The sequence below is a fragment of the Bactrocera dorsalis genome, chromosome 1 (genome assembly GCF_023373825.1).
Source record: "Bactrocera dorsalis isolate Fly_Bdor chromosome 1, ASM2337382v1, whole genome shotgun sequence".
Classification (NCBI taxonomy): domain Eukaryota; kingdom Metazoa; phylum Arthropoda; class Insecta; order Diptera; family Tephritidae; genus Bactrocera; species Bactrocera dorsalis.
Genome location: NC_064303.1, coordinates 86296363 through 86321952, shown reverse-complemented (window position 1 = coordinate 86321952; position 25590 = coordinate 86296363). Strand labels below are relative to the sequence as shown.

The window sequence follows — 25590 nt, the reverse complement described above, 5'->3', positions numbered from 1 at the left end:
TAGGGCTAGCAGGGCATGGAGAAAGGTGGTTAGTATTATGCGGGGACTCATTGCATAGGAGTTTAACCAGTATCCAGAACAAAGCTGCGCAAGTGTCACTCTCGATTCTCGCGTCAACACGAGCTCTTCGTTTGCAATAGGTGGTGGTTTAACTCCAAGTACGCTATTCACAGAGAGGGAGTCGGTGAAGGCCTTAATAGCTCCACTGTGAATAGCAGTTAGTGCATGTCTGAATTTTGCTGCGTCCGAGGCCTCGATTTCCGCTGACCGTTCTGCGTTTGGGTCCAAGTTGAATACATGATTTTCTGGTTCCCTCGCCATTTTCTAACTCGTATTAGGATAACATGTTCTAAAATGAACCTGTATTTACGTATGGAATTTTGATTTTATTCCAAAAACTATATATATAAAACTAAAATGAAAAATAAGTGCAAAAAAATAAAACCGTGAAAAATAAATCGTGAGAAAAAATTCGGCATGGCGAATTATTATAGAAATAATACGTACTGTGTCTCTCCCTCCAGATCACAGCGTCGCCTACATTCCATGTAGTCATATGACATATTTACTACATACATATATACAACCTATTTTATACGTATTTACTTCCGTTTCCTATCTTTCAACTTATCGAATCTAGAATATTGCAAAATCGTTATAATCTTCCTATTTTTAAACCTCCTTTAAAAATTTTGTTTTAGATTTTAATCCCAGAGCGTATTATTTCGGAAATAAAATAATCTTCACACTGTATTTCTAACGTAAAGCACTGATGAATGTTGAATTTATTTATTTGTTTATATTGAAGGTGCCTCATTGGACGCCATGTTCTGATTTTCAAATCAAGCTTCCAATGGGCATACAAGTTTTGGCTCGTTTTGAAGCTCACAAATGTTCATCTAGAATAATATGCCTGCATACATACATATGTACATACAGACATATGTATATGTAAAGGAAAAGTATAAATGAAGTTACGCTCGACGACAAAATCCATACATTTTAACTGCCAGCTTTATGTTGTACAATTTGGCGTCGCCATTCATTTTCGCAATTGTTGGAAATAATGTAATGATTGCATTTATTTTAAAATTTTTATACATGCTAAAATGTGTATAACAACACTTTTGCTGTGTGACTTTGCGAAATAGTGTTTAATTTATCTGTGTCTTATTTTTAGAGCAAACAAATCATCTAATTCTTTACTTTTATATTACCTTTATGTTGTATTCATAATAACTTCGCTTTCGCGCAAAAATTTTAATATAAATCTTTCATTCAGTTATATCTTACAATTACTTCACTTCATCTCCATAATATAAATATTTTTCATTGATTTCCTGTTTTAGTTTTTCGGGTTTTTTTGTTTTTTGTTTTGGTTTTGTTAAATATGTAACATTTTCTTTTCTAATGCATTAGATAATGGCTAAAAATATGAATCTCTAAGTAAGATTAACTACATCTACACTACGTTGGTTGCCATTGCAGCTGCTATTGTTGGAATTACTGCTGAAGCTAATGTTGTCAAGGTTCGATGTTGTTATCGACCCAGACGATGAAGCTGGAACCGAATCGCTGCAGTTTAGCTCTTCCTTGTACTTACAATCACCCGCTTCATTGTCGCCACCGTCGCACGCCTTCAAATCTGGCAAACTGTTTTTGCTTTGTGACGACGACGCCATCGTGGAGAATGAAGCATATTTTGTATCCTTTATTCGCGCACCACCGCACACCTCAGATGGTGGTGCGCCATTGTAAAGAGTGGATTTACCGCTCTCGTCCAATATGATGTTCAACTTCTCCTTGCAGATCTTGCGTCCACCTTTGCCACCACTGCCGGATGTGCTTGCTCTATGGAAGAGTTCCGTTTCATGTATGTGAGTCGGCTCGCCGACATGATTTAGTCGTGTGCTGTTCGAATTTCCATCCCCCCTTTGGTTATCAGTCAGTAGCTCATGCAGTGTTGAGCCATCTTGTTGTTTGGAAACTTTGTAAATGGCCGGACACGACTTGGAGCTCTTTACATCGTTCATATCCTTATAATCGCAGAGTTCAGTCAATTCTATATTGTTGTCTCCGCCCGCAGCATTATCTGCATGTCTTTCTGCGTGCCGTCGGCCACTGCCATGTATTGCATTTGCTGTCAGTCGCTCATATGCCTGCTCATGCTTGTGGCCATTTTTATTCTTCTCGGCAGTTTTCATTGGTTCTAACTTATTCGCCAATGTGGCGTCATAACAATTATTATCTTCAATACTACCCGCACCCGCCGGATGCTTATCATTTATTTTCAATTGACTTAAAGTGATCTCAGCTCTGGATAGTGATGTCAAGCCATTGCCATAGTTTTCGTCGCCACAACTGCCAAACAGCATGGGGGTATTCATGAGGAATTCTCTGCTAAATTTCGTTCCGTTCAATTCGAATTTCTTATGGTCCAAATTTTCATTAATATAATTGATGTGTATAGGAGAAGTCTGCAACTGAAGGCTCGATCGCCTTAGATCATCTTCGGGCGGTGTATAATACACCGATGCTTTGCTCGCCGAATTCAAAGCCATGACGGCTAATTTGTTTTTCAAACTCTTCACCTTGGCTGCGCTAGGATTGAACTGATCGCCGAGTTGACTCTTGAAATACACTTCAATATCTGCAAAGAAGAATAATTGCAAATAAAGCTGTAGAAAGCAGTGAAAGATTTAATTATGTTCTTTTAGTTAAATCTAATGGCAGCAAAAACGAAAAAACGTTATCTTCGGCTGTACAGAAGCTATAAAAGCCTTCACAAATAAAATAAGTTTTCATACATAGGCTGCTATATATATTTCTGGACTAGGCAACACTAAGTGTTGCCAGGTGCAATCTGACATTTCCATTGGAAAGTTTGACATTTTTTAGCATAACATCACTCAGAACGTTTTGTCATTTAATCGTGAATTGCTTTATTTACAGGGAATTAAAAAAATCATCTTGGCCAAAAAATGGAATTAACTCGTGAACATTTTCGTGCGATCATTTTTCACAACTTTCGACGTGGATTATCACGACAAGAGTGCATCGATGAACTAAAATCTTTGTATAGCTATCCTATAACACTGTGAAAAACTGTTACAACGAATTCAATCGTGGCCGACGCTCGCTCAAAGACGAAATCCGTGAAGGTCGTCCAAAAACAGCCGTTGTGCCAGAAAACATCGATGCCGTACGTGAACTGATAATGCAAGACCGTCATGTAACATACCTTCAGATAGAGGCATGCCTATGCATTTCTTCCACCAGCATACATTCGATATTGCACACCTGGCCGTAAAAAAGGTTTGTTCTCGTTGGATCCCGCACAATTTGACAATCGCTCAATAAAAGGCTCGTGTGGATTGGTGTAAAGAAATGCTGAAAAAATACGATCGCGGTGCTTCAAAAGACGTTTATAAGATCGTCACAAGTGACGAATCATGGATCTATGCGTATGAGCCCGAAACAAAACAGCAATCGACCGTGTGGGTCTTCCAAGACGAGCCAAATCCAACGAAAAAAAAAAACATTTTCGTTGATAAATATGCCTATTTTCATTATTAGGCCAGAAATATATATAGCAGCCCTCGTACAAGAACAGAATTTTGATCGGACAGTTTGTATGGCGGTGTTCACGACAAATAACCAGCTTCTTTGGAGACAAAGGACGTGTCCAAATTTTCAAATCGATATCTCAAAAACTGAGGGACTAGTTCGCCATAGACAGAAATACAAACGGATATGGCAAAATCGACTCAACTCGTCAAGCTGACAATTTATGTATACATTTTATGGGGTCTCCGACGTTTCCTTTTAAGTGTTAAAAACTTTTTGGTAAACCATACAAACTTTGTGAAGGATATTCCAGCTTCGGTGCAACCGGAGTGCATAATTATTTGTTGATTTCAAATAAAAATGCCACTGAACGTTTTTAATGGTGTGCTAATAGCCGAACTAACCTTCAGCTATATCCTCTTCGCAGCGACCGCGACAATTTTCAAAATAAAAACTTGGAAGATTTTCCAATACTTTATTCAGCGACTGTTGTTGATATTTGTAGCCTTCACGTAAGCGCAAAACTTGATGTGCGCTAAATTTACGAATTTTGTTACGCTGGAAGACGTAATTTTCGCGCACCCAATTCAACTGACCCGTGGAATAATCACGAACCTTTTTCACCTGTGGGGCGAGTAAAAGAAAGGAAGATTTATTAAAATAGAAAAAAGCAGAAATTATGCGTAAATTACCTGATCGTAATATTGATCTTTTAGTGCTGTTAGATGAGTGGAACCCATGTCTCTAAATTCTTTTAAATATTTGGCCTGAGATGTATAACTACTCTGAATCCATTCAACTTGCTGCACACAATTCTCTCGTATACGATGCACCTAAAGCGACTCAAATATTAGAAGGAACATTTTCGAAAATATTATAAATTTTTACTTGTTGCGCATAATTCTCGCGCAGTCGTTCCAATTGCTGACTTTTGTAGCACTCAATGCTATCGAGCATGGCATAAATTTGACGCGCCCTCGGCGACTGCTTGTTGCGCACACAGCAATAGAATCTATCAAATATACCACATCTGCAATAAATTTGATCGAAGGAATAAATTAAAAGCCGAAAATGAAAATAAAACTCAAAATAAAGCGATTTCATTTGATGCTTACTTGGAGAAGAGCGCACGAAGCCCTTGCACGATCAGCGTTAACAAAAGAAAGGCGGTGGCAGCAGCGGTGCCCGATAAAAGACTCTCGATTTTAATACGATAGAAGACGATTGGATCGATGTAAATTCTGTAAGAGTCACATTAATTATTAAATAACTGCAAACAACTTGCAATGTATTATGTACATATGTAAATCAAACTATACACATGTGAAAATAATTATTAACACATACCTTTTAAATATCGGGACAAAACTATAGAATTGATACATATGTATGTATATACTTAGTGAAAAGTTACCATAGTGTTAATATTTTAAATTAGATAAAGTTTAAATATGTTCTTAAATTCATATGGTAGTGTTGCGAGTATGCCCCTGCCTCCTCTAGAGTACCACATTGTCGCATTCTACACTGGCCACAACAAGCACTTATATAAAATGAGCATAACCTCTTGTGCAAATTGCCGGTTCTGCGACAGGGAGCGTGAAACTCCAAAACACCTTCTAGTTGACTGCAAAGCAGTCTGCAGACGTAGAATAAAGGCCCTGGGATCTATGTTTCCAAATAGGGATCACATCGCCACACTAGCAGCTCGCGGTATATTGGAATATATCAATATCCTGGGGTTAGGTGGGTCTTTATAATTTAGAAGAGGGCACAATAGACCTAAGGTCGCGGTGCAATCCTCATCTATTTATCTTATTCCACTTTTAAAAGTTTTTCAATGTTTGAAGTTTTACGATTAACCCCATAGCGCAACCAAAAACATCCTTGCGTCTCATTTTTGGATTTGTTAAATAGGAAAACGAGATTTATGAAATAGATTCCGATCAAAATCACAGAAGGAAACGTCGGAGACACAATAAGTGATCAGCATGATAAGCTGAGTCGATTTGAACATATTCACGAAATTTAGAACAAATTATTTTTCAAGGCAACGATACAGTTCCTGAACAAATTTTTCAGATGAAACTCCGAAATCATATAGCCACCAAACAAACTGATCCATCAAAATCCAGTTCTTTTATAGAAAACTTTGGTATTTGACGAGATGCAATGAATATTACTTTAGCTACAGTGCAGCTAAAGTTAACGTTATTACTTCTCTCAAGTTTATCAAGCTTTTTTCTATGAATCTTTCTAATAATCTTATTTTGAGAAATCACATTTTGAATTTTTGGTAATTTTTTTTACAATATTCAATAAGAAATTATGATGGCCTATACGCAAGTTCTTCAACACTTCAAAACACTGAATATTTAACATTTCTGCTAAACAAAGCAAATATTTGATATTATGCCTAAGACACATTCCATATCATTATTGAAATGATGATTTAGAGTATGCAGTTTGTGGCATTTGCACTCACCTCATAAACGCCGACGAATTACCCATTATGTTGTAGGCGTAGCAGGTATAGAGTCCACTGTCACCACGCGATATGTTGTGCACCAGTAATGAACCGTTCTCAATCAAGGTCACCCGATTCATCACATCGGCTGTCTGCAAACTAATATTCAGCATATTATCCTCCATTATTAGCGATGTGAGCGGCAAATGTCCGAGCCCGAGCTCTTTATCACTGTGGTTAATTATAACCGGTCGCTTGTCGGGATCAGCATGATGTCGTAAAATTTGATTTGTGGGTGTTACCCATATTACATCTGGCGTAGGACTGCCCGAAAATATACACTCTAGTTTCGCCGTTGAGTGTAGTTTGTGCATTTTCGAGTCGGACGACTCCAGTATAACCGGTTTCAAGCAGTGCAGATGTTGTAACACATTCACCATATCACCTGGATGACCGTGGTGGCAAGTCAGTGACTCAATGAGTTCATCTATGTCATCACCCATATCCATTGCTGATGTATCTGCCAACATAACACTACTCTTATATAAGGTGGCACGTAGACGACGCAGCGTTGAGCTGCTATTAGTTAGCCATTCACCCAACCAGAACATTCGGCAATCGCATATGTAGTCGTTGTGTCGTATGTGAATGAAACGTAAATTCGGCAGATATTTCACGCTCTCCGGTATATAAGTCAGCCTGTTGTCACGCACATTCAAGCGTTGCAATTGACTCAGTTGTCCGATTTCAGTGGGCAAATGCTGCAATGCGTTGCCTGCTAAGAGCAGCTCATGTAGATTGGGCGTGTTACGGAAGAGTGTACGCGTGAGTTGTGTCAACTGTTTGTTGTGTTGCATGGAAAGGACACGCAAATTCGACAACACCTTTGGATCGACGTAGTCACTGTTGCGGGAAATGAAGTTACCAATCCTCTCCAGTGGTGTCGAGTCAATGCGCAGAACAAGTAACGCACGTTGCGACATAAATATGCCGCTGGGTAATTGGGTGAATGTGTTGTGACTCAAATCGAGCTGTTGCAGATTGTTTAGCGGATGAAAAAGTATCGAGGAAATGGTGCTAATGCTATTCATCGACATATTTAGCATAAATAGATTCGAGAGTGACTCAAAAGCTTTGCGGTCTATGCTATTTATTTTGTTTTCGGATAAATCTAAATAGCGCAACTTTCGCAAATTGTGAAACGTGTTCTTGCCGATTGTCTCCATAGCGTTATTTTGCAGATACATCTCTCGTAGTTCGCTATTTAACGCGAAGAAATTATCGGGAAAGGAGAGTAAACTATTATGCGAAAGATCGAGCGTTTGCAGTTCACGCATACTCTGAAATAGTTGAAAGGGCAAAGTCGTCAAACGATTGTGCGCCAAATAAAGGCGTTGCAGCTTAATTGCGCCACTAAAAATGTTGCGCTGCAAATCGCGTAGCAGATTACTTGTTAAATTCAAATCTCTTAGTTCGCTAAGGTGACCCAAGAATTGCTGATTCAACATATGTATGCGGTTGTCATCCAATCGCAGCTCAACTAAATGATTCATATGCTGGAATTCGGAAAGTGCGCAATTTTGCGTGTCTATGCCATTGCGGGTTAACTTCAAAACTCTCAGTCTGCGAACGGTTTGGGATTGAGCCCAGCGTGTACATTCCAATTGATTTGCGGTTAGATCCAGAGATTCCAAGTACTCGAAATTGGATTTGTAGTTCGAAAAAAGTGTATCCATTTGTGGGTCATGTATATTACTGTACGTCCACTTAAAGTGTCGCACGCTTTCGTACTGTTGCAACTGCAGAGACTGCGCTTCTTCATTAGGATAACAATGCTGCAGAAGTATATAAGCGTATTTAATGTACATTTTCGAACGCAACTCCGTATTGACATTCGCAATAGTGGTATTCTCGCAGTAGAATTTGAATACATTCTCATCTTCCCCGCCACCGGCAGTCTGTTCCAATGTAGTGGCTACATCCGCACTATTAACTACGTTGCTATTTGAATCTCCTGCTGACGGCAGAGAAATACCATCCATTACAAAGGATGGTATTTGAATTTTATAGCCCAATACGTTGATTTCGTGCTCATACTTTTTCTGTGACCGTTGCACTTGCTGCTCTTCTTTTACGAATGTCGATATACATGAGGCTGGTTGTTGTTGTTGAAAGAGAGGTAATTTTGAATCAGTTATCTGTGGCCGTGGTTTGGATACTGCTGCATTTTGTTGTTGTTGCGCAGCTTGAAGGTTAGGCAAAAATGGTTCATCTGCGACTAAATCTGCGGGAGCGGCGACAGCGGCAGCCGCAAGACCGACATTTGTGGTTTTATAGTAGTTCTCATTTGCATTGGCAGCCGGCGAAACTGCACTCACATCCACAACAAAAATATTTTCAAAAATTAAGAATAGAACCAATATCAGGGAAATCTTGGATATTGTTTCCATTTTTCAGTATATAATTTCAAAAATTTGTATGGCATTATGTTGACATTTTTTAGCGGCATATTATACCTGCGAATTAGAAGAATTAATTTTTTAAATGGAAATTTAAATTTTTAAATTTTTAAGCTAATTAATTATAATCGAAAGTCCCTAACATAATATGGAAAGAAAGGATTGTATACATACGTACAACGCAGTGATATTTAAACAATCAAACGTACACACAACAAATGAGAATTCTCATTCATTTTCCAAGTAGAATAGTAAACCAACTGACACCGACCTCTGCCTCCGTACATAAGCATTACCAATTTCAAACTATGCACCACACAATTCGAACGGTTCAATTTCTTAGTTAAGAGTGTTTCCTAAGGACATAGTGACACGGACTCGGTAAAGCGTATTTTTTTCTAAATGAAAGCTTAAAATGTTTATTTCGCCTAATGTTGGCGAATAAAGTGTCGACGAAAGGCAATAAAAGAACTAGAAATTTGCAAGAATAACACTGAATGGAAAAAGAAAGCAAAAACAAAGAAAAAACAATGCCGTGCACATAGTTCTTAACAAATCAATAGTACACCATCGTCGAAAGTGTTTTTACAAATGTGTGAAATCAAAAGGTATTCCCTTGCGTATTTAAAATTAGTATGTGCGCTGATTTATATGCTTCATCTTTGCATACATTTTATAAAACGATTAATTATTGAGTCAAAATCATTCAAGATCATAAATAAGCTAACGAGAAAAAAATCTAAATTCTAAAGCATATTTTTCATTTATAATTATATAGGTGCTTGGGATTACATTTATTTTAATCCGGTATTTCGGATTCAAATTTTATTTTAATTTTTCCGTCTCGAAAACAATATAAATATCCTAAAAGAGTTTAAACTGGTCCACATTTATAGTGTTTATAATACATATGTATGTATGTATATAAAATTCCAAATATTAAGCGTAGTGTACGGTTGTATGTAAAACATACCGCGTCTTGTTATCCATAGCATTTGTACATATAAGCAGTTTGTGTCATGCCACAAAAGGAAATCAATCAAATTATCAGATAATTCACTAATTCATACAAATTGTACTTTGTATGTAAGCTGCGGGGAAGCGCTTTTTGACGAACCTTCATAGTTTTAAGTCTATAAGCACTAAGAGATGTAATGGCTTGCACCGTAACCCTTTTCCACCCGCTATGAACGTGTCCGTTGTTTTGACGGTAATTGTGTCATGATTGAATGCATTAGAAAAACGGAAAAGCAGTCACAAAACTCAATGAATAACTATGTAGACACAAACATATACCATATGTAATTTTTACAAATGAACACAAAAAGCAAAACATTTAATTCAATCGATTTTTGCCATACAAAATTCTTCAAGAAATCATTTATTTTGAATCACAATATTCTTCTGGGAAAAGTCCAATAACATAACTTTGAGAAACAAAATATATTGACATTATATTAAAGATAGAGTTGCATACATATAAATATATAGTACAAAAAATTTATGAGGGCGTTTTTCGATTAAATGTTTTAAGTCCTAAGCTGCATAGGCATGTGTATGGTAAAGCAAAGAAAACGAAGTAATAAAGGAACTGGGGTTTCCAAAAATCGGTTGTATACTTCATTTTACCCTTTGAACATACCCAAATAGTATTGCGGCATAATCATCATTAAAACCCTTTATGCCTCACACATGCAATTTAATGTTCAAGCGGAGTAAAATGAAGTGTAAATGAAAACTCTAAAATTCGATAATTCAATTAAACAAAAGACAAAAAAAAAAAATGCAGAGTAGCTACGCCCAAACTATTAATGCGCGGACTTTTACCATTTATATTGAATGGTTTGTGGTTAGAACCCGCTATTGTGAAATTATTATATGCGATCGTAAACTCCTAGCGCAGAAACGGATACTGAATTTTATCAGCCTTCTTGATTAGCTTATTAACCGTTAGAAGGTGCACTGCCTTTAGAGTAGAGCGATACTATTCATATATGTATGTATGTACAGTTACAAGTGATAATGAAATAATACTAGTCAATACCGTAATATAATTACTTTAATCTCCCTGTAATACATTATCTAATCGACCTCAGCTGTTATCATTAACCCTTAACATTGTAAATTGATTCAAAAGCTTTAAATTTATTCGGTTATTTATACTAAATATGAACGTAAATGTATTTCGGTAGACATACGGAGTATGTTAATATGTTTTGAATTAATTCTGCTCAATGCAGCGTTTTTGTTTTAATCCTAGCCTTTGCAGTCAACCAACATTAGTGGTATTAGACATCTATGTAAGTCATGGGCTTTCCAGATAAATTCTCCAAGCCTAGAATCAATACTCAATATGAAGATTCATTCCAGTAGAGCTGGGTTTTTGAAGCAAATTTAAGTTGGTGGAAATTCTTATTTTTATATGTATGTTTATTATATTTTACATTATCTACCACATGAAAATATAAATGTAGCAAAAGCTACGCATCAAGTTAACATACCACTATACAAACATACATATGTATGTACCTATGGACGTACCTTGCCGCTGTACATATTTGCAAGCAAGCATAACTGGAGTAAAGTGATGCGTAGTCATCAACGTGTCAACAATAAATAAATAGAAGCTTTCTTGATTTTGCTTTGGTCCAAGTCCTGTTTAATAGGTTATATATAGATATAATATAATATAAAGGCATACAAATATTTGCTGGTCTTAAGTAAGCAATATCCCATTCTTATCCCTTGATAAATTTTTACACGCAAAATAATAGCAATGTGTGGCCATTGAATAATCCATATTTTAAACTGTGGTTCAAAGACCATAAACACTAGAATTTATGTAATAACATTATAACAACGGGTTCATTGATCGCGGAACCAATAGATAAATTTTATTGATACCGGTAAGTCTTATTAGACATCTTAAGCAATTTTCCATCTAAGAAAATTATCTAACAAAATGTAATTAACCTTACGTCATTTTTTTTTATAAAAAAGGCTATTTGATTAATTTATTCACATAATCATTTAAAATTCGAGGCTTATAAATATAATTACATATTAATGCATGCCTACTGCATTTAATTAGATAAATAGCTAAAATTATAATTTCACATTACAATACGTGTAGGTACTTAGGTAGGATAAACTTACTCGCAAGCAGGTTTTATGATTGACTATTGCAAAAGGTAACTCTATGTATTCACAAAATTCCAAAGAAAATTGTGGATTATAAATGCACTTATTTCCTCCACTATAAATATTATAAGAATACAGCTAAATCTTCAAGCTAAACAGCTGCATTGCTAGACATTTGATAAATCATTCAGTCCAAATTTTTAATACTTGTCTTTTGGTTTTTTTCATCCACATTATATGTACATATACGTTTGCGTAGGTCTTTGCAATGCAATAAATTACTTTTTTTTATTTCAGCGACTAATAACCACTTACCAATTTTTTAGCCACTTCCATTTTTGCACTTTCTGCCTTTACTTTTTTAATAACCAAAATGTGAAAATTATTTTTCTCCAAGGATACTACACGAATATGATTCAATAGTTGTTTTGGTTACTACAAAGCTTATTGTATACCATTTACATAAATAAGTTTTTAACAAATTCCAAATGTTATCATTAAATTTTTCCAATAGTTTTTCTTTTCAGTGAGTATAAAACGTAGACAACCAACTATGAAAGAACTTTCCGCTGTTTTCCGTTTTCCGCAACACAAATCAGAGAAACAAGACAAACTGAATAACGAAAGAAAATCGTTCAACTGAAAGATGTCGTTAAAAGGAATATGGATAAATGATATGTAGAAGTAAAATAAAGAGCGATTGAAAACAGATATGTTAAAACAGCTGTGTATGAAATTTACAAATATGATATTTGGAAAAACTAGGTTTTTGGAATATCACGGGATAGAAAATATTCATTTATTACCATTAGTAATTTAGGAACTACATATATAGAGCAATAATTAGTCAGGAATCAGAACGAATATAATTTTAAGCACCCTTTTTATCACAGACGTGGCAATTTTTGCACAACAAACTTTATTAACAGTAGCATACCAAATAAAGTGAAAGGTACTATGTATGAAAAGTGGCAAATCTGAAATCATATTAAACCCAGGAATCGTTTACCGAGTTAGCCAAAAATATTTTTACGATCTCCGCGCCGTGAACTTTCTGTATGATAAACGTCCTCTGATTAAACCATTACGATCTTCCGTTCATATACTTGGTTCTCCCTCTATATTTCAAGAGATTATTATTGATGTTATTATTTAGAGAGATTATTATTGATGTTATTATTTAAATGCTAAGTATTGTTGTAGCGGTTATGTAGAGCCCGTTTGGTTGGCAGGTTAGTTGTTATTGAAATCAGGTGATGGGACGCCCAGGCAACGTTCTATTTCTTACTGTAGGGAGAGGCCTGTTAGATGAGTGGGGCTCATTGGACATATTATGATGTGATTTACATGTATACATAGATTAGGTACATCCGGGTCGATTTTTCGTACGGTGGATTTTAACCCTCTACAGTATCCAGAACTAAGTTGCTTATTGGCCACCTCAGATTCACGAGTTAGCTCGACATCTACTCCTACTATTGGTGCTGATTTGTTGCCGACGTAATTAAGGAATGATATCTTGATGACCAAGGAAACCCTTGTATAACTCTTCTAACTTAGAATTTTTCGCTTCGAAATAATATTGATGATTTGCAAACGATCTGATAGTACTTTTAACAGCGCTGACAAATCGGCTAATGTCATACCGCGTTAGAAGCGTCATTCGAAGACAATTTATACCATGGAACAGTACACTCCAAAAGAACGCGCTGAAATTGTTCAGCTTTATATTCAAAATAACTTTTCAATTGTGTTAAACTCATCATGTCAGACGAGGCACATTTCTCGTTGGATGGAGGCGTAAACAAGCAAAATTGCCGATTTTATGCCACCGAAAATCCTCAATTAATTGAAGAACAGCCTCTTTACGACCAAAAAGTAACAGTTTGGTGCGGTGTTTGCGCGAATATGATCATCGGACCGTATTTTTTCGAAGACGATGATGGAGCCACGACAACAGTCAATGGTGAGCGTTATCGAGCCATGATAACGGATTTTGTGATACCCATTATTCGCGAAAATTACATGGATAACTTCTGGTTTCAACAGGACGGGGCTACATGCCATACAGCTCGACCAACAATCAATTTATTGCGACCATTTTTCCCCGGGCGATTGATATCGAAAAATGGTGATGTTGACTGGCCACCGAGATCACCAGATTTGACGCCACCAGACTTTTATTTGTGGGGTTATTTGAAATACAAGGTATACGCTAATAAGCCAAAGACCTTAGCTCAACTGAAAGCCAACATTCGACGTGAAACAGCCGCCATATCATCCGAAACATTGGCCAAAGTCATGGAAAATGTCGAAAAAAGAGTGCATTTAGCTGTCAAAGCTAAAGGTGTCCATTTACGCGATCTAATTTTTAAATATTAGCTGAAACAAATCCCCTTGGACCAAAATAAATTATTTTTGAAATGAACAAAAAACATTGTTTTCTTTTGTTCTTTTTTTTTAGAAACAAATGGGTCAACTTTAAATGGCCTACCCTGTACATGGTTCATCACTTCAGCCCTTCTTTAGCCTTGTGTGATTGAATGAGTCAAAAGCTTTTGGCAAGCCCAATGCTAATAGGATCGTTCTCTCGCAAGGTGACTGGACCTCAAGTGTCTTCACTACTGTGGAAATGGGTAGACACTCATCCAGCTTTGCATGCAGGGGGTAAATGAAGAGTGGTGAACAACAGATTAAGAGCCATGGTTCGGTATTTTAATCCCGTCGATGCTTTAGTGTCAATATGTTTCTTCCATTCGACCATTTCGCCTTGCTGATGGCACTATAAACCTCTTAATAGGTGACAGCAAATGGCGCGCTGTCTTGTCAGTAGAAGGGTGCAGTGCAACCTACTGGCATGGCCATTGAATTGAATTTTAATCCGATCAACATGTCTCTTGTCATGTATAGACAAGGCTTTGTACTTCAGAGCTTACTCACAATAGAGTTTACAGGACTTCAAGTGATCTACCAAATTCGTTCGCTTGTGCTCATTGACCATTTGCTGAATCTGCAAAATTAGATCCCTTATACAAGGATCACAAGGATTGGCGTAAGGTGTCACGCTCATTTGTGAAAACTACTGCTTTACTGGGAAATTAGGGCGGAAGTCCACGCTTCTTCTAGCCAGGAGAGGCGGTAACAGGGGCTTTCTACAACTCAAAAGCTATCGAATATTTTATCCGAAAATTGGCTTGAAAATCCGAAAATCGAGTTACAGAATATACAAAATCCGAATTCGAGTAAATTTTTTTTCGAATCGAGTTACAGAATAGGCCCCCTGTTGCGAACACCTTGCGGAAATGACGTTGGCCAATGATTGCGTATTGCTAGTCCCCGCTTCGGTGGTAAGGTTCAGGTTGGTTGACTTCGATATCATCTAATGGGAGACTCAAGCAACGTGCTGTTTCGACGAGGTCGGACCATGATTAGGTGTTGGATGAGTGGAACATTTTTTTGTTGTAGCAAAAGAAAACCACGCTGAAGTAATTTCGAGAAATGGTGCCGAGTTGACAGTCCTTGTCCGGATAAAAATCCGGATCCGTTTCGTTTACTTAGACCCGACTGTCGTGGGAACGGTACTCGCTGGTCATGCATAGTGCGGAGAAGGTGCTTAGGGTAAATTCTGTGCCGACTCAGTTAGCTTTGCTGAAGTTAGCAGTTAGTAGTGTGCCTTTAGTCCACAGAAATTAAGTCTTGATGGAGATAATTATGGGAATATGGTAGCCAGCAGAAGTCACCAGGATATGCTATTTATCTGGCCGCCAAAGCCTTTAAAGTTTTAGTCGGCGTTATTTTGAAGTTGAAATCCCAAAGCCACACATTCAAATTCAACTAAAGAAACAACATATTTTTTAACAATAATAATTCATCGCTTCAAATGTATGTATATTAACGTTTAAGGATTTATTTCATTCAAAAAAATTCGTTTTTCATACTTTCTTCCAATATGTATGTATATTTTATGTACACACATATATTGGTACATCACATCATTTTTCATAATTAAAATAAGATTACCATATGAAATAGATTTACTCATATACTTAATTTATAAATATTGTAATGGCATTTATAATGCATTTACGAGTATGTTAAGTCTAGAAAACAAATACATACACATTCATGTATTCATGTATAAGTAGCATTTTTCAGTGGTTTAACCTAAGGTATATATTTTATGTCACTTTATTACTTGTTACATATGTATTGTATACTTTCACATATATATTTTTACATAGATAAATTTAATGTTATACTTTTATATATTTAAATATAATATTTAAATAAAAAATATTCTAAGGTCTTTTCGTACCGCTATACATACATATATACTTAATTTAATACTTTTACAACTAGCAATAAATGTTGTATGACTTTAATGAATAAATCTAAAATACTATTTACACTTGGTACTCTTATCCAGTAACTTCTTCCAAAGGTCAAATTGTTCATTTGACTTGACCATATGTACACTGATTAGTTTGCGTATGTTGCATGGATTAAATGCAATACGTCGATTAAGGAACTCATTGGCATGTACGCGTTTAATACCAACCTGTTGCGCAACTATTCCCGTTGTGAACACATCCTCTAGCTTCAGGTATACCTGTAGAATAAATTTATTTTCACAGTTAGTTGTTTGTATTCACATATTTGTAGATATTCACGTACAGCTATCAACAAAAAAAATAGGAGTGACCACATTAACAAAAATAATCTTTCAACTTGTGTATTAATATTTCCATATTTTATATCACAGTCTATTTTAGATAAACAGTTTTACAGTTCCACATAAAAATAATAGTATTCTGGGATTTCAACTAAAACAAGGTAGTCCGAAAAATTATTTCAAACCTTTATAGACTCTTAAAATAAATGATATTTGTTTCAATAGCTTTGGATTTTAAAATAAAGTCTATAAGATCCTACAAATGTTTAAATGGCAATCTTTCCCGAACTTCGTTCACTAACTGCCAGAAATCTACCTAATTGGCTCGTTTTCATTAAGTAATACTTGTTTTCATATCAATCCCGATGGTTTTTATAATATTGAGGTCAGGCGACTGAACAGACTGAGACATAACCTGAACTCCGTTGACTCTACACCACTTCTTTGTGCACCTGTTGCTATGTTTGGGGTCATTATCTTGTTGGTATGACCATACAAATGACATATGCCATTAGGCTTTACGTCATCTAATATTTTGACACACCACTTGATCGATGACGTGTTCAATCAATAGAATGGGAGCAACACCAATATATGAAAAGTTATTTGATTCATCGCTGATGCTCCTGACTGACAAAAAAGCACACATTTTTTAGTAGTGTCCTAGATTGGCATGTTGTTGTTGTGGTGAGAACAAGACAAGTTGTCATCGACGTCATGATGATGTAGGCCCTGGAAACATGCTGTTTCGACGGGGTCAGACCAAAGGGTGAAGGGTGTCAGATGTGTAGGTTTAGCAGGACATGCAAAGAAGTGGCTAGTGTCATGCGGGGACTGTTTCCACGCTGGACATATGTATGTCTGAGCTGTGTGGGTCTATTCTGGATAGGTATTAGTTTTGTGCGTTAGTGCCGCGTAGTTAAGCATCAGCAAGGTTTATCTATATTAGCATTGACCGTAATGTATGCAAGATTATTTTAGAAAGGTCTAACATCCCTACTTTATTTGAGGAAAGGAATTACACGTGAACAAGCAAAGCTGAACGAGAATAAGAATCATCGCATCAAAAAATGTTTTTTTTGTTTTAATGTCAATATCCCGTTATGTGTACCTCCTATTAGTTTGTGGGCAACTGTATAACTGTATGTATAAAAGTCAACCGGGCTACATACCTGATGGAGCGATCGTTCATAGAGCAAATGTATTACGTCGCTTGTAATGAGATACGCCGGACCGGTGGTGAACGGTGGAAACAGTGGTTGACTAAATTGGTCGGTTGATACGTAATATTTGGATTTTTTGTTACGTATGGGTTTCCATTGTTTCGCCAAGCGTCCGTATATGACACGCTTATCTTTGATATGACTGTCAATGAATTGCAACAATTTCGGCACATTTATAAACATATCATCATCGGTTTTCAGTATAAATTTGGCTTTCTGACAGTGCAAATCCACCCATTCTAAAGTGGAAATCGTTTTCAACGTTAAATTTGTATAAGAGTCGATGAAGTTTCCACGAATCATATCCTCATAAATAAAATTCTCAATACTCAACTCCTTGCTTATACTTTCATTTGTGGAGCGCCCCAAGACAAATGCTATAGATACATCACGCCGTGTACCATAGTGTGCCCAGGTCTGTCGTATGGCGAGTCGTGCTTCAGCGTGATTTAATGCTGACGATATAAGTATCAGTAACTTCAAGTCTTCACCCTCATTCGGGCAAATTTTAGCGAAATTTATTTCCTCGTTTAGATGTCCTGACTCGTAGATTTCACTAGTAGCTATACCCTTGGTGTGGTCGACGATTTTGGGTGGTACTGGATGGACTATCTTAGGTGGCACTTTCGGCGGAGTTTTAGGTTTATTTGCTACAGTTTTGGGCAAAACACTATTTTCGCTCGGTTTTTGTGGTTTTACAGCACCATCAGGACGTTTGATAGTCATCACTACGGATGGTGGCAAAGCCACATCACTGTTTACATCATTATCATCATCATCGTTTTCGTTGTCAGCAACGTTGCCTTCTGCTTTAGGAACCTTTGGGATCGTATTTTCCTCCGGTAACTGTTTGCTACCACCATTTGAATCTTTTGTCACAGCTGATAGAAATATGAAATAAGAGTGTTATAATATTGCACATTTGTTGTTGTATTTCATTTACTCACATTTCTCATTCGCCGCCGGTGCTGCAGTGATGTTTTTCAATATCTTATCTGCATTTTCGATAAACTTTTGCAAATTCGATGTCGGTATCATGACCTCTGAATCTAGAATTTTGTTTATATTGTTGGCGTTATCACTGGATTTTGCGTTGATGCTTTTAAGCTGATCTGGCTGTCCTTGCAACTCCGATTTGGATTGCTCAAGAGGAGCGCCAACATTATTTGGCTGACCATTAGAAGCGTTTGGGTAACCTATGCTGCCGACCACTAAAATTGTAAGAAAATTAAAAAACATAATTAAAAAATATACATATTTAAAAGTTTTTTTTTATGTAAATAGAAATAATTTAATTTTTAATTCAAGATATTTGGATTATTTGATTAAAATTCGAAAATATTTTTTTTTATTTTATAGTAAAAATTTAATTTTTAATCCCACAATACGAATTTAAAATTAATGAAATATGAATTGCTTCTATTTGCTATTTTTCCGACGTGTGCTCTGTGCTATAATCGCGTAAGCGGTGTCTACGCCAATAAAGAAGAAGAAGCTCTGTGCAGGCTTTAACAGGTGGGCTGAAAAATTCGTAGGTTAACATAAACAAAAAAAAAAAAAATTTTGAAACAATTAGATTTTATTTTTCAATTTTGAGGGCGAGCATTCTCTTGAGGTCTGAGAACATGAAAAATCACTGAAGCCCAGATCGGCTGAATGCGGAAGTAATTCCAAGCCTAATTCATGCATTTTAGACACGGTGCGTTTTCTTCATGAGACAGCACTTTCATCTTCTTCAAATGGGACCGTTTTTCGCGATTCTTTCAAACACTCCAATAACGCTTTGTAATCGCTGTTCGGTTGGTTCATCTTGTACAGTCCACTCGGCGGAATGTCGTTTGGACTCTGATGTAAAATGTCGGATGAATGATTCATCCATTGTCACATATCGAAGAAAAATACGGTTTTATTACGATTAAAGAGCTTCAAACACTCCTCAAAGCTTAGGGATGCCCAAATATTCACTCACAATATATCCAAAACGCTCCTTTGATATCTTTAGAGTCTCAGATCTTTCGAACAACTTCACTTTACGTCGGTAACAGCCTCTTTTGGCCGCCCGCTGCCTGTATTGTCCTCGGTGCCCATGTCGCTTCATTCAAAAACTTAGCTATTATCTCCCCAAAATACTGTACTTATATCAACTAATAGCGACAGCTGTCAAGGGCTGACTAAAAATCATACGGATTTAATTTTAGTAGTACCAGCGATGTACCAGCTTAGAAACTTTTCAGCCCACCTGCTAGTTCGAAATTGTTAGTATAGAACACGAAGTAGGCAAATTCTAATTTAATTTAATTTAATTCTAATTTTTTTATTCTGAATTACATGCTTGGGATTAATTTTTTGTATATTTTACAATCCGGTTTTTGGATTTGTATTTGGAATTAAAAATTACATTAAGAAAAATTTTCATTGGCAATATCATTGGGTTAAAAAACTAAAGAGCAAGTAATTGCACTATTGTAAAGCATATGGTTCAACTCACCTAAAGCGTTGTCAACATTTTGCACTTCCATATCCTCAAGCAATTCATTGCCGAAACGCTCCATCTCATCGTCTTCAGGCGCCTCATCATTTGGAGCATCCACGTCGATCGTCGGTTCGCGATGCTGATGTTGTTTCTTGGCAGCACTCGCCAATGGCACTTTCCCGACGCCAGCACCTGAACCTGTGCTAGCGCCAGACATGACAGCTGCCTTTTTATTCAACTTCAAAAGCGAAATATCGCCTTCACTTCGAGGCGCGTCCAGGCGATTGCTTATTTCAGAACCACCGTCAGCAGCATCATTACTTAATTTACTCTTATTCGCTGCTATCAGCGGCTGATACTGTTGCGCAATAGCGCCCGCAACATCTGTCACCGAACTGGCGCGCATGGAGTGCGAATGTGGTGGTGTAAGCGTCGCATTTGATGAATATGTGGCGTAAATGAAAATGGTCAGGATGACTATGCTTACGACGAGCAGAAAGCGAACAAATCTTATATTATGTATGCTGCCCATAGCTGCTAGTGGTGTTTTTATTATATTAATTGCTTTTAGATGTGGTTTTTCCGTTTGTTAATTTGGCCCACGGAATTGTGTATAATTCTAGATTTGTTGCTGCTGGCGATCATTCAAATCGCTATAACTGCAAATAGTTCTACTTAATTTCCAACACTTTCCATACATTGCCGTGTGCTGAGATGTTGTTTCGCGTTTGTTTTTGTAGTAAGTCTTTGATTTCGTGGCGTTTATTTATGTATTTATTTTAATTTATCTTGTGATCCTGAGTTTGGTTTTGAATTTTCAATTAACGAGCCGGAATGTCGTTGTCTTTTATGTTGAATTTCAATTAGATATGATGTAACCCAAGCGCTAACTTCTTTGTGGAGATTTTCTTAAATCGTCTATATTTCGTAGTTCTCAGCTGCGTTATCAAATTCGCTTTTGGCGGATTCTTTCATTTGACTTTCAAGTCTTAAGTGCTTCCAACCAGCTGCTTTTAAAACATTTTCCATATTATGAATAAGAGTTTCGAATATTTAGCATGAATCATTCTATTCTGCAGCTGAATGGGTTTCTGTTGATGCCAATTACCTAGAAAATAATACCAGAGAAAAATGGTTATTACTCAATACATATACTATATATGTACATATATATATATACATCTAAGGGACGGGCTAACGCTATATTCATACATATAGATATGTATGTTCGCAAGCCTACATACCTATGTTTGTAGCAACTATACAAGGTGCGTTCCAAAGTAAACAGGACTTAAACAACCAATTTATTTTATTCAAAATAGTATCCTTCTGCTTCAATACAGCTTTTTGCACGGTCCAAAAGCATGTCGAACGAGTGTTTTAGCTCGTGGGCCGGTATGGCCGCCAGTATGCCGGTGCAAGCCTTTTGAATGGCCTCTACGTCTGCATAACGCTTTCCTTTCATGGGCAAATGCATTTTTCCGAAAAGGGAGAAGTCGCACGGTGCCATATCAGGTGAATACGGGGAGTGGTTAATGGTTAAAATGTGATTTTTGGTCAAATAATCGGTCACAAGCGTCGATCGATGAGACGGCGCATTATCGTGCAACAAACGCCAACTTTCATCTACGCGATATTCGGGCCGAGTATTCGTCGAATACGGCGCACCAAACGCTTCAAAACTCCAAGGCAGAATACCGCATTCCTTCTTCAATTCCATTTCCATGAATTTCAATGATGATTTCGGCTGATTTTTGATGAATTCACGCACAGTTTCGATGGAATTTCCGGTGATCACTGATTTTGATTGACCCACATATTGATCGTCATTTATATCCTCGCGACCACTTTGAAAACGTTGAAACCACTCGTGCACTCTGCTACGGGACAGGCAATCATCGCCATAAACTTGTTTCATCAATTGAAACGTTTCGCTAAAAGTTTTACCAATTTTAAAACAAAATTTAATGTTGGCTCTGTGATCGAAGCTCATTTTCGCACCGATAACATAAACATGCTGACACTTAAAATGCAATAACTTCACTTCCAATCGATGAAATGTCATGATGTCACTGGACAATCGATAAAGATAGCAGATTCTAACGCAACAGTCGACATATAGATTTCCGTTTACTTTGGAACGCACCTTGTAAGTTTCTAGGTATTTAATTTAATTCTAGGTATAGTGAAAGGTTAAGTTATTTTAGGTCATAGGGTTGGTTCTAATCGATGCATCGAACTTAGACAGATCTTCGTCCTTTGTGTTATCCTTAAACTTCTAAAAGTGCATCATCATCTTCATAGTTCGACGAAGCGTTTTAAGCTTTCCAAAAATTTGCTAAGCCGTTTAATATCAATCCAAACCCGCCGGCCCAAACCACTTCGCTAGGTTCGCGGAAGATGAGTCTACCGTAATATTTCAAACTCTGTCCGGAAAAAGCCAATAAGTAAGGAGAAAGGGACAAGATTATTCCATCTCGCCTTCTTTCAAATAACTTTGGCAAAGAGCTTCAAAAAAAATAGTTGGCTACACCGCATGTGAATATGTTGAACAGTAGTTTCCTAATTAGCTACTTATTTCAAGACTAGTTTGTTTGAAGTTCATTCTTTTTTATTCAAATTAACAAATGTGGGAAATAATAAGCGGTGAGGCCAGTCCAGGATGTTCAAGCAATCAAAACTTTTTTTTTTATTAAAGTCCGCTTTAGTGTCCTAATGTTACGGAAAATGTAAGTATGTAAAGATGAAAATATACGCCAGCCTTAAGCAGGTGAAGGGTACACAATCGTCATATCGCCCGTAGATGACAAGTTGATTCCGAAGATTAGTCCAGTTGCTGAAGGTTTATTATTTGTTGATGTTAATACTAAATTTGATTTATTTTACCTCGCTTCCACAATAAATGGTAATGACACTTTAAGCTTTTTTAAGGCTCTAGCCTGGTTTTAAATAAAAAACTTAAATAAATTTTGTGTGAATTTGGTGGTTGTTACGCCCGTCGTCTACATTCACTGACTAGAATTGGAACTTTCTGAAACTTCTGATCAGAGCGAGAACAATGCAAAGACTATTAAACATCGCAAAACTAACTATAGTAAAAACTTCACAGTATAATATTAATTAATAGATCGTTAATATATAATAACAGTGCCAATAAAATAAATAATTCTAGATATAAACTTACATACATACTAATGCGAGCAAAAAAATAGAAAGAATTTTTAATTTAAGTTTCGCGCAGATACCTGTCATCGAAATATTTTTTTTTTAGAATGACTAAGTCAGGGACTTCTGTGCCAAATGTCACATCAAAATAATAATTACTGTTTAGCATTCGATCAGTCGAAAAAAGAAAAGAAAAATTAAAGGCGATTGGTTAAAAAATCACTCAATTTCCGACAAACAGCGTCGCAGACATTAATCGAAACAATGCTTTTCAACTACCAGAGTGTCATGAAAAGTATTATTACTAACGATGAGTATTGGACCTATGCTTAAGACCCGGAAGCAGACGATCACTTAGCCGAATATCGTGGCAAAGGTGAGCCGAAGCCGAAGAAACCACGTCAAAGCAGATCAAAAATCAAGGTTATGTTGGCAACTCTGGGAAGGGATTCTCACTTTAACTTGTCTTCAAATGGATGTTTTTTGGCTTGCCAGAGGATACTTGGTTTAAGACTAGAAGAACATATGCTTGAACTATGTGTAAAAGAATCGTTTCTGGCCACTCCCAAGTGAATGGCGCTCAGAGAACTTTCCTCACTTGCGTGATCTTCTACACACGACTTCATCCATCCTCCTCCGAATTCATTCCCACCGTCCAAACTGTCAACAAGGAATACTATTTGAGTGTTATGCATTGTTTGCGAGAAGCTATTCGTAAAAAGAGTGCTGCATCCACTATACATATTCGACTGATTTAACTCCGTGTGTTGGCTATTCAGTAAACTGAAACGACCGCTTCGGGGAAATCGTTTTGAGTCAATTGAAGATATTAAACATGAATCGCAAGGCTCTTTGAAGGCTATTCCGGAAGTTGGCTTTAACAATTGTTTCGAGGTTTGGAAAAATGGAATGGAATTATGAAAAAAGTCTTACTATGTTTTGCTCATAGTACAAGTATTTTACAGCTAATATTAAAATATTATTTCCATCCCGTAAGGCCATAAAGAAGGGACTTCTTGTGTGGTAATCGTTTTGAGTATCTTCGGGAGATGATCCACCGGTCTATTCTTGCTGAAGTTTTCCAAGGCCACATTTTACATTTTTATATATTGAATACGCTTTAAGGCATTTAACAATTTTTTTTTTAACATTCCAGTATTGCTAAGATCAAAATTGAACTGGGTAGATGTATAGCTATAGATTTATAGGTGCTTTTTTCCCTACGTATCACGAAGGAAAACATTTTAGCTTATTTTAAACAATAAACTTAAAATATGTACTAACTAAAAATCGGCAATAATATTATTATAAAACACAACGCGTCGAATATGTTTTCATTGAGCAACTGTTAACTAATTAACTGACTCACGTTATTTACCTTGCACTAAGCAGCACATGTACCGTTATGGAAATTATTTAAAATGTTTGGATTGCATAACTATAAAACTAGGCGTATTGAATAGTAAATAGCGTAACAAAAGCAATTCGAAACATTTAAGAGAAAAAATTAATGGTAAATTTAAGCATTAAGCTTATCAAACGAGAGCGTTTATAATTATATATATGTACATACATTTTTATAATTATATATACAGATTGTATATAATTTATATATGGACATATACATACATATGTATATATGTATATATGTACATTATATATTTTATTGACAGCAAGTGTATGCATACTGTATCATTTGTACTTCCAATGAAAATTAATAAGTAACGGGAAACTATAATAAGAGTCATCGGATATTAAATTCAAGAAAAAAGTTAAGTTTGGTTGCATCGAAGCCATAAAAGCCTTCACAGATACGCCAATATAAGAATTTTATTTCGATCCCACAGTCTGTATGGCAGCTATAAACTATAGTGGTCCGATCTGAACAATTCTTCAGAGATTGCAATATAGCCTTAGACATAACCCTTGCCAAATTTTGTGAAGATAGCTCGTCAATTTTAATGTTCGGCAATTATAACGGTGCTATGGCCGCCGATCAGTTGTATGACAGCTATATGCTGGAGTGGTCCGATTTGAAAAATTGATAAATTCCAACATACTGCTTGTGCAATTAAGGCGATGTGATCCCTACTTGGAAACATATACACTCCAATAGCGATTTCATATCGTATGCAGAGATCGCTTTTAGTGCCGCTAACTGTCGCTGGGTATAACTACACTTTCATTGCGATAGTTGCGTTGAAGCTTTATCTATAAACACCGAATTATAACAAAGACTTCTGCTTGGAATATGTTCGGAAAAGTACCCATTGGCATGGAGAGTTTGGTGTGTGGTCCTGCGACTCCTGCGCCAATTCCCTCCGACGTTTTCGAGCCCTCAGTGTAACGTTTGATTGTACTATCCCTAAGCAGTAGATCAAGAGCGGAATCGTTCCATTCAGCCTTACTGCTTGGAAGAAGAG

At 36.6% G+C, this 25590-nt stretch overlaps 2 protein-coding genes across 4 annotated transcripts in view; both read right to left on the bottom strand.

Annotated features, from left to right (window-relative positions):
- Window positions 1-773: 773 nt before the first annotated feature.
- LOC105223879 (uncharacterized) lies at window positions 774-12256 on the bottom strand. Its single transcript, XM_011201761.3, has 7 exons — window positions 11950-12256; window positions 6053-8550; window positions 4683-4808; window positions 4456-4597; window positions 4260-4400; window positions 3972-4191; window positions 774-2650 (listed from the first exon to the last, which is right to left on the bottom strand). Exons 2-7 carry the CDS (start codon window positions 8482-8484, stop codon window positions 1443-1445), a joined length of 4269 nt encoding a protein of 1422 aa, XP_011200063.2. The 5' UTR covers window positions 8485-8550; window positions 11950-12256; the 3' UTR covers window positions 774-1442.
- Window positions 12257-15509: 3253 nt separating this feature from the next.
- LOC105223878 (uncharacterized) overlaps window positions 15510-25590 on the bottom strand; it is a 28595-nt gene continuing 18514 nt past the window's right edge. For 2 of the 3 annotated variants that reach the window (XM_011201755.4, XM_011201757.4), the window contains 4 exons: window positions 20018-21110; window positions 18477-18740; window positions 17479-18410; window positions 15510-16243 (listed from right to left, as the gene is read on the bottom strand). In XM_011201755.4, the coding sequence (XP_011200057.2) occupies window positions 16034-16243; window positions 17479-18410; window positions 18477-18740; window positions 20018-20534 (1923 nt within the window). In that variant the 5' untranslated portion in view covers window positions 20535-21110 and the 3' untranslated portion in view covers window positions 15510-16033. Of the gene's footprint in view, window positions 16244-17478; window positions 18411-18476; window positions 18741-20017; window positions 21111-22888; window positions 22998-25590 lie in introns of those variants that run through there. The other variant, XM_011201758.4, reaches the window with a different exon arrangement.

Bases quoted from the DNA above. Each gene is read 5' to 3' on its own strand.
- LOC105223879 (XM_011201761.3), bottom strand. From the start codon at position 8,484: ATGGAAACAATATCCAAGATTTCCCTGATATTGGTTCTATTCTTAATT. The intron at 4,809-6,052 runs GTGAGTGCAAAT...TGACTCTTACAG, and splicing joins AATTCGTCGGCGTTTATGAG to AATTTACATCGATCCAATCG. The intron at 2,651-3,971 runs GTTAGTTCGGCT...TCTTCTTTGCAG, and splicing joins CGAAGAGGATATAGCTGAAG to ATATTGAAGTGTATTTCAAG.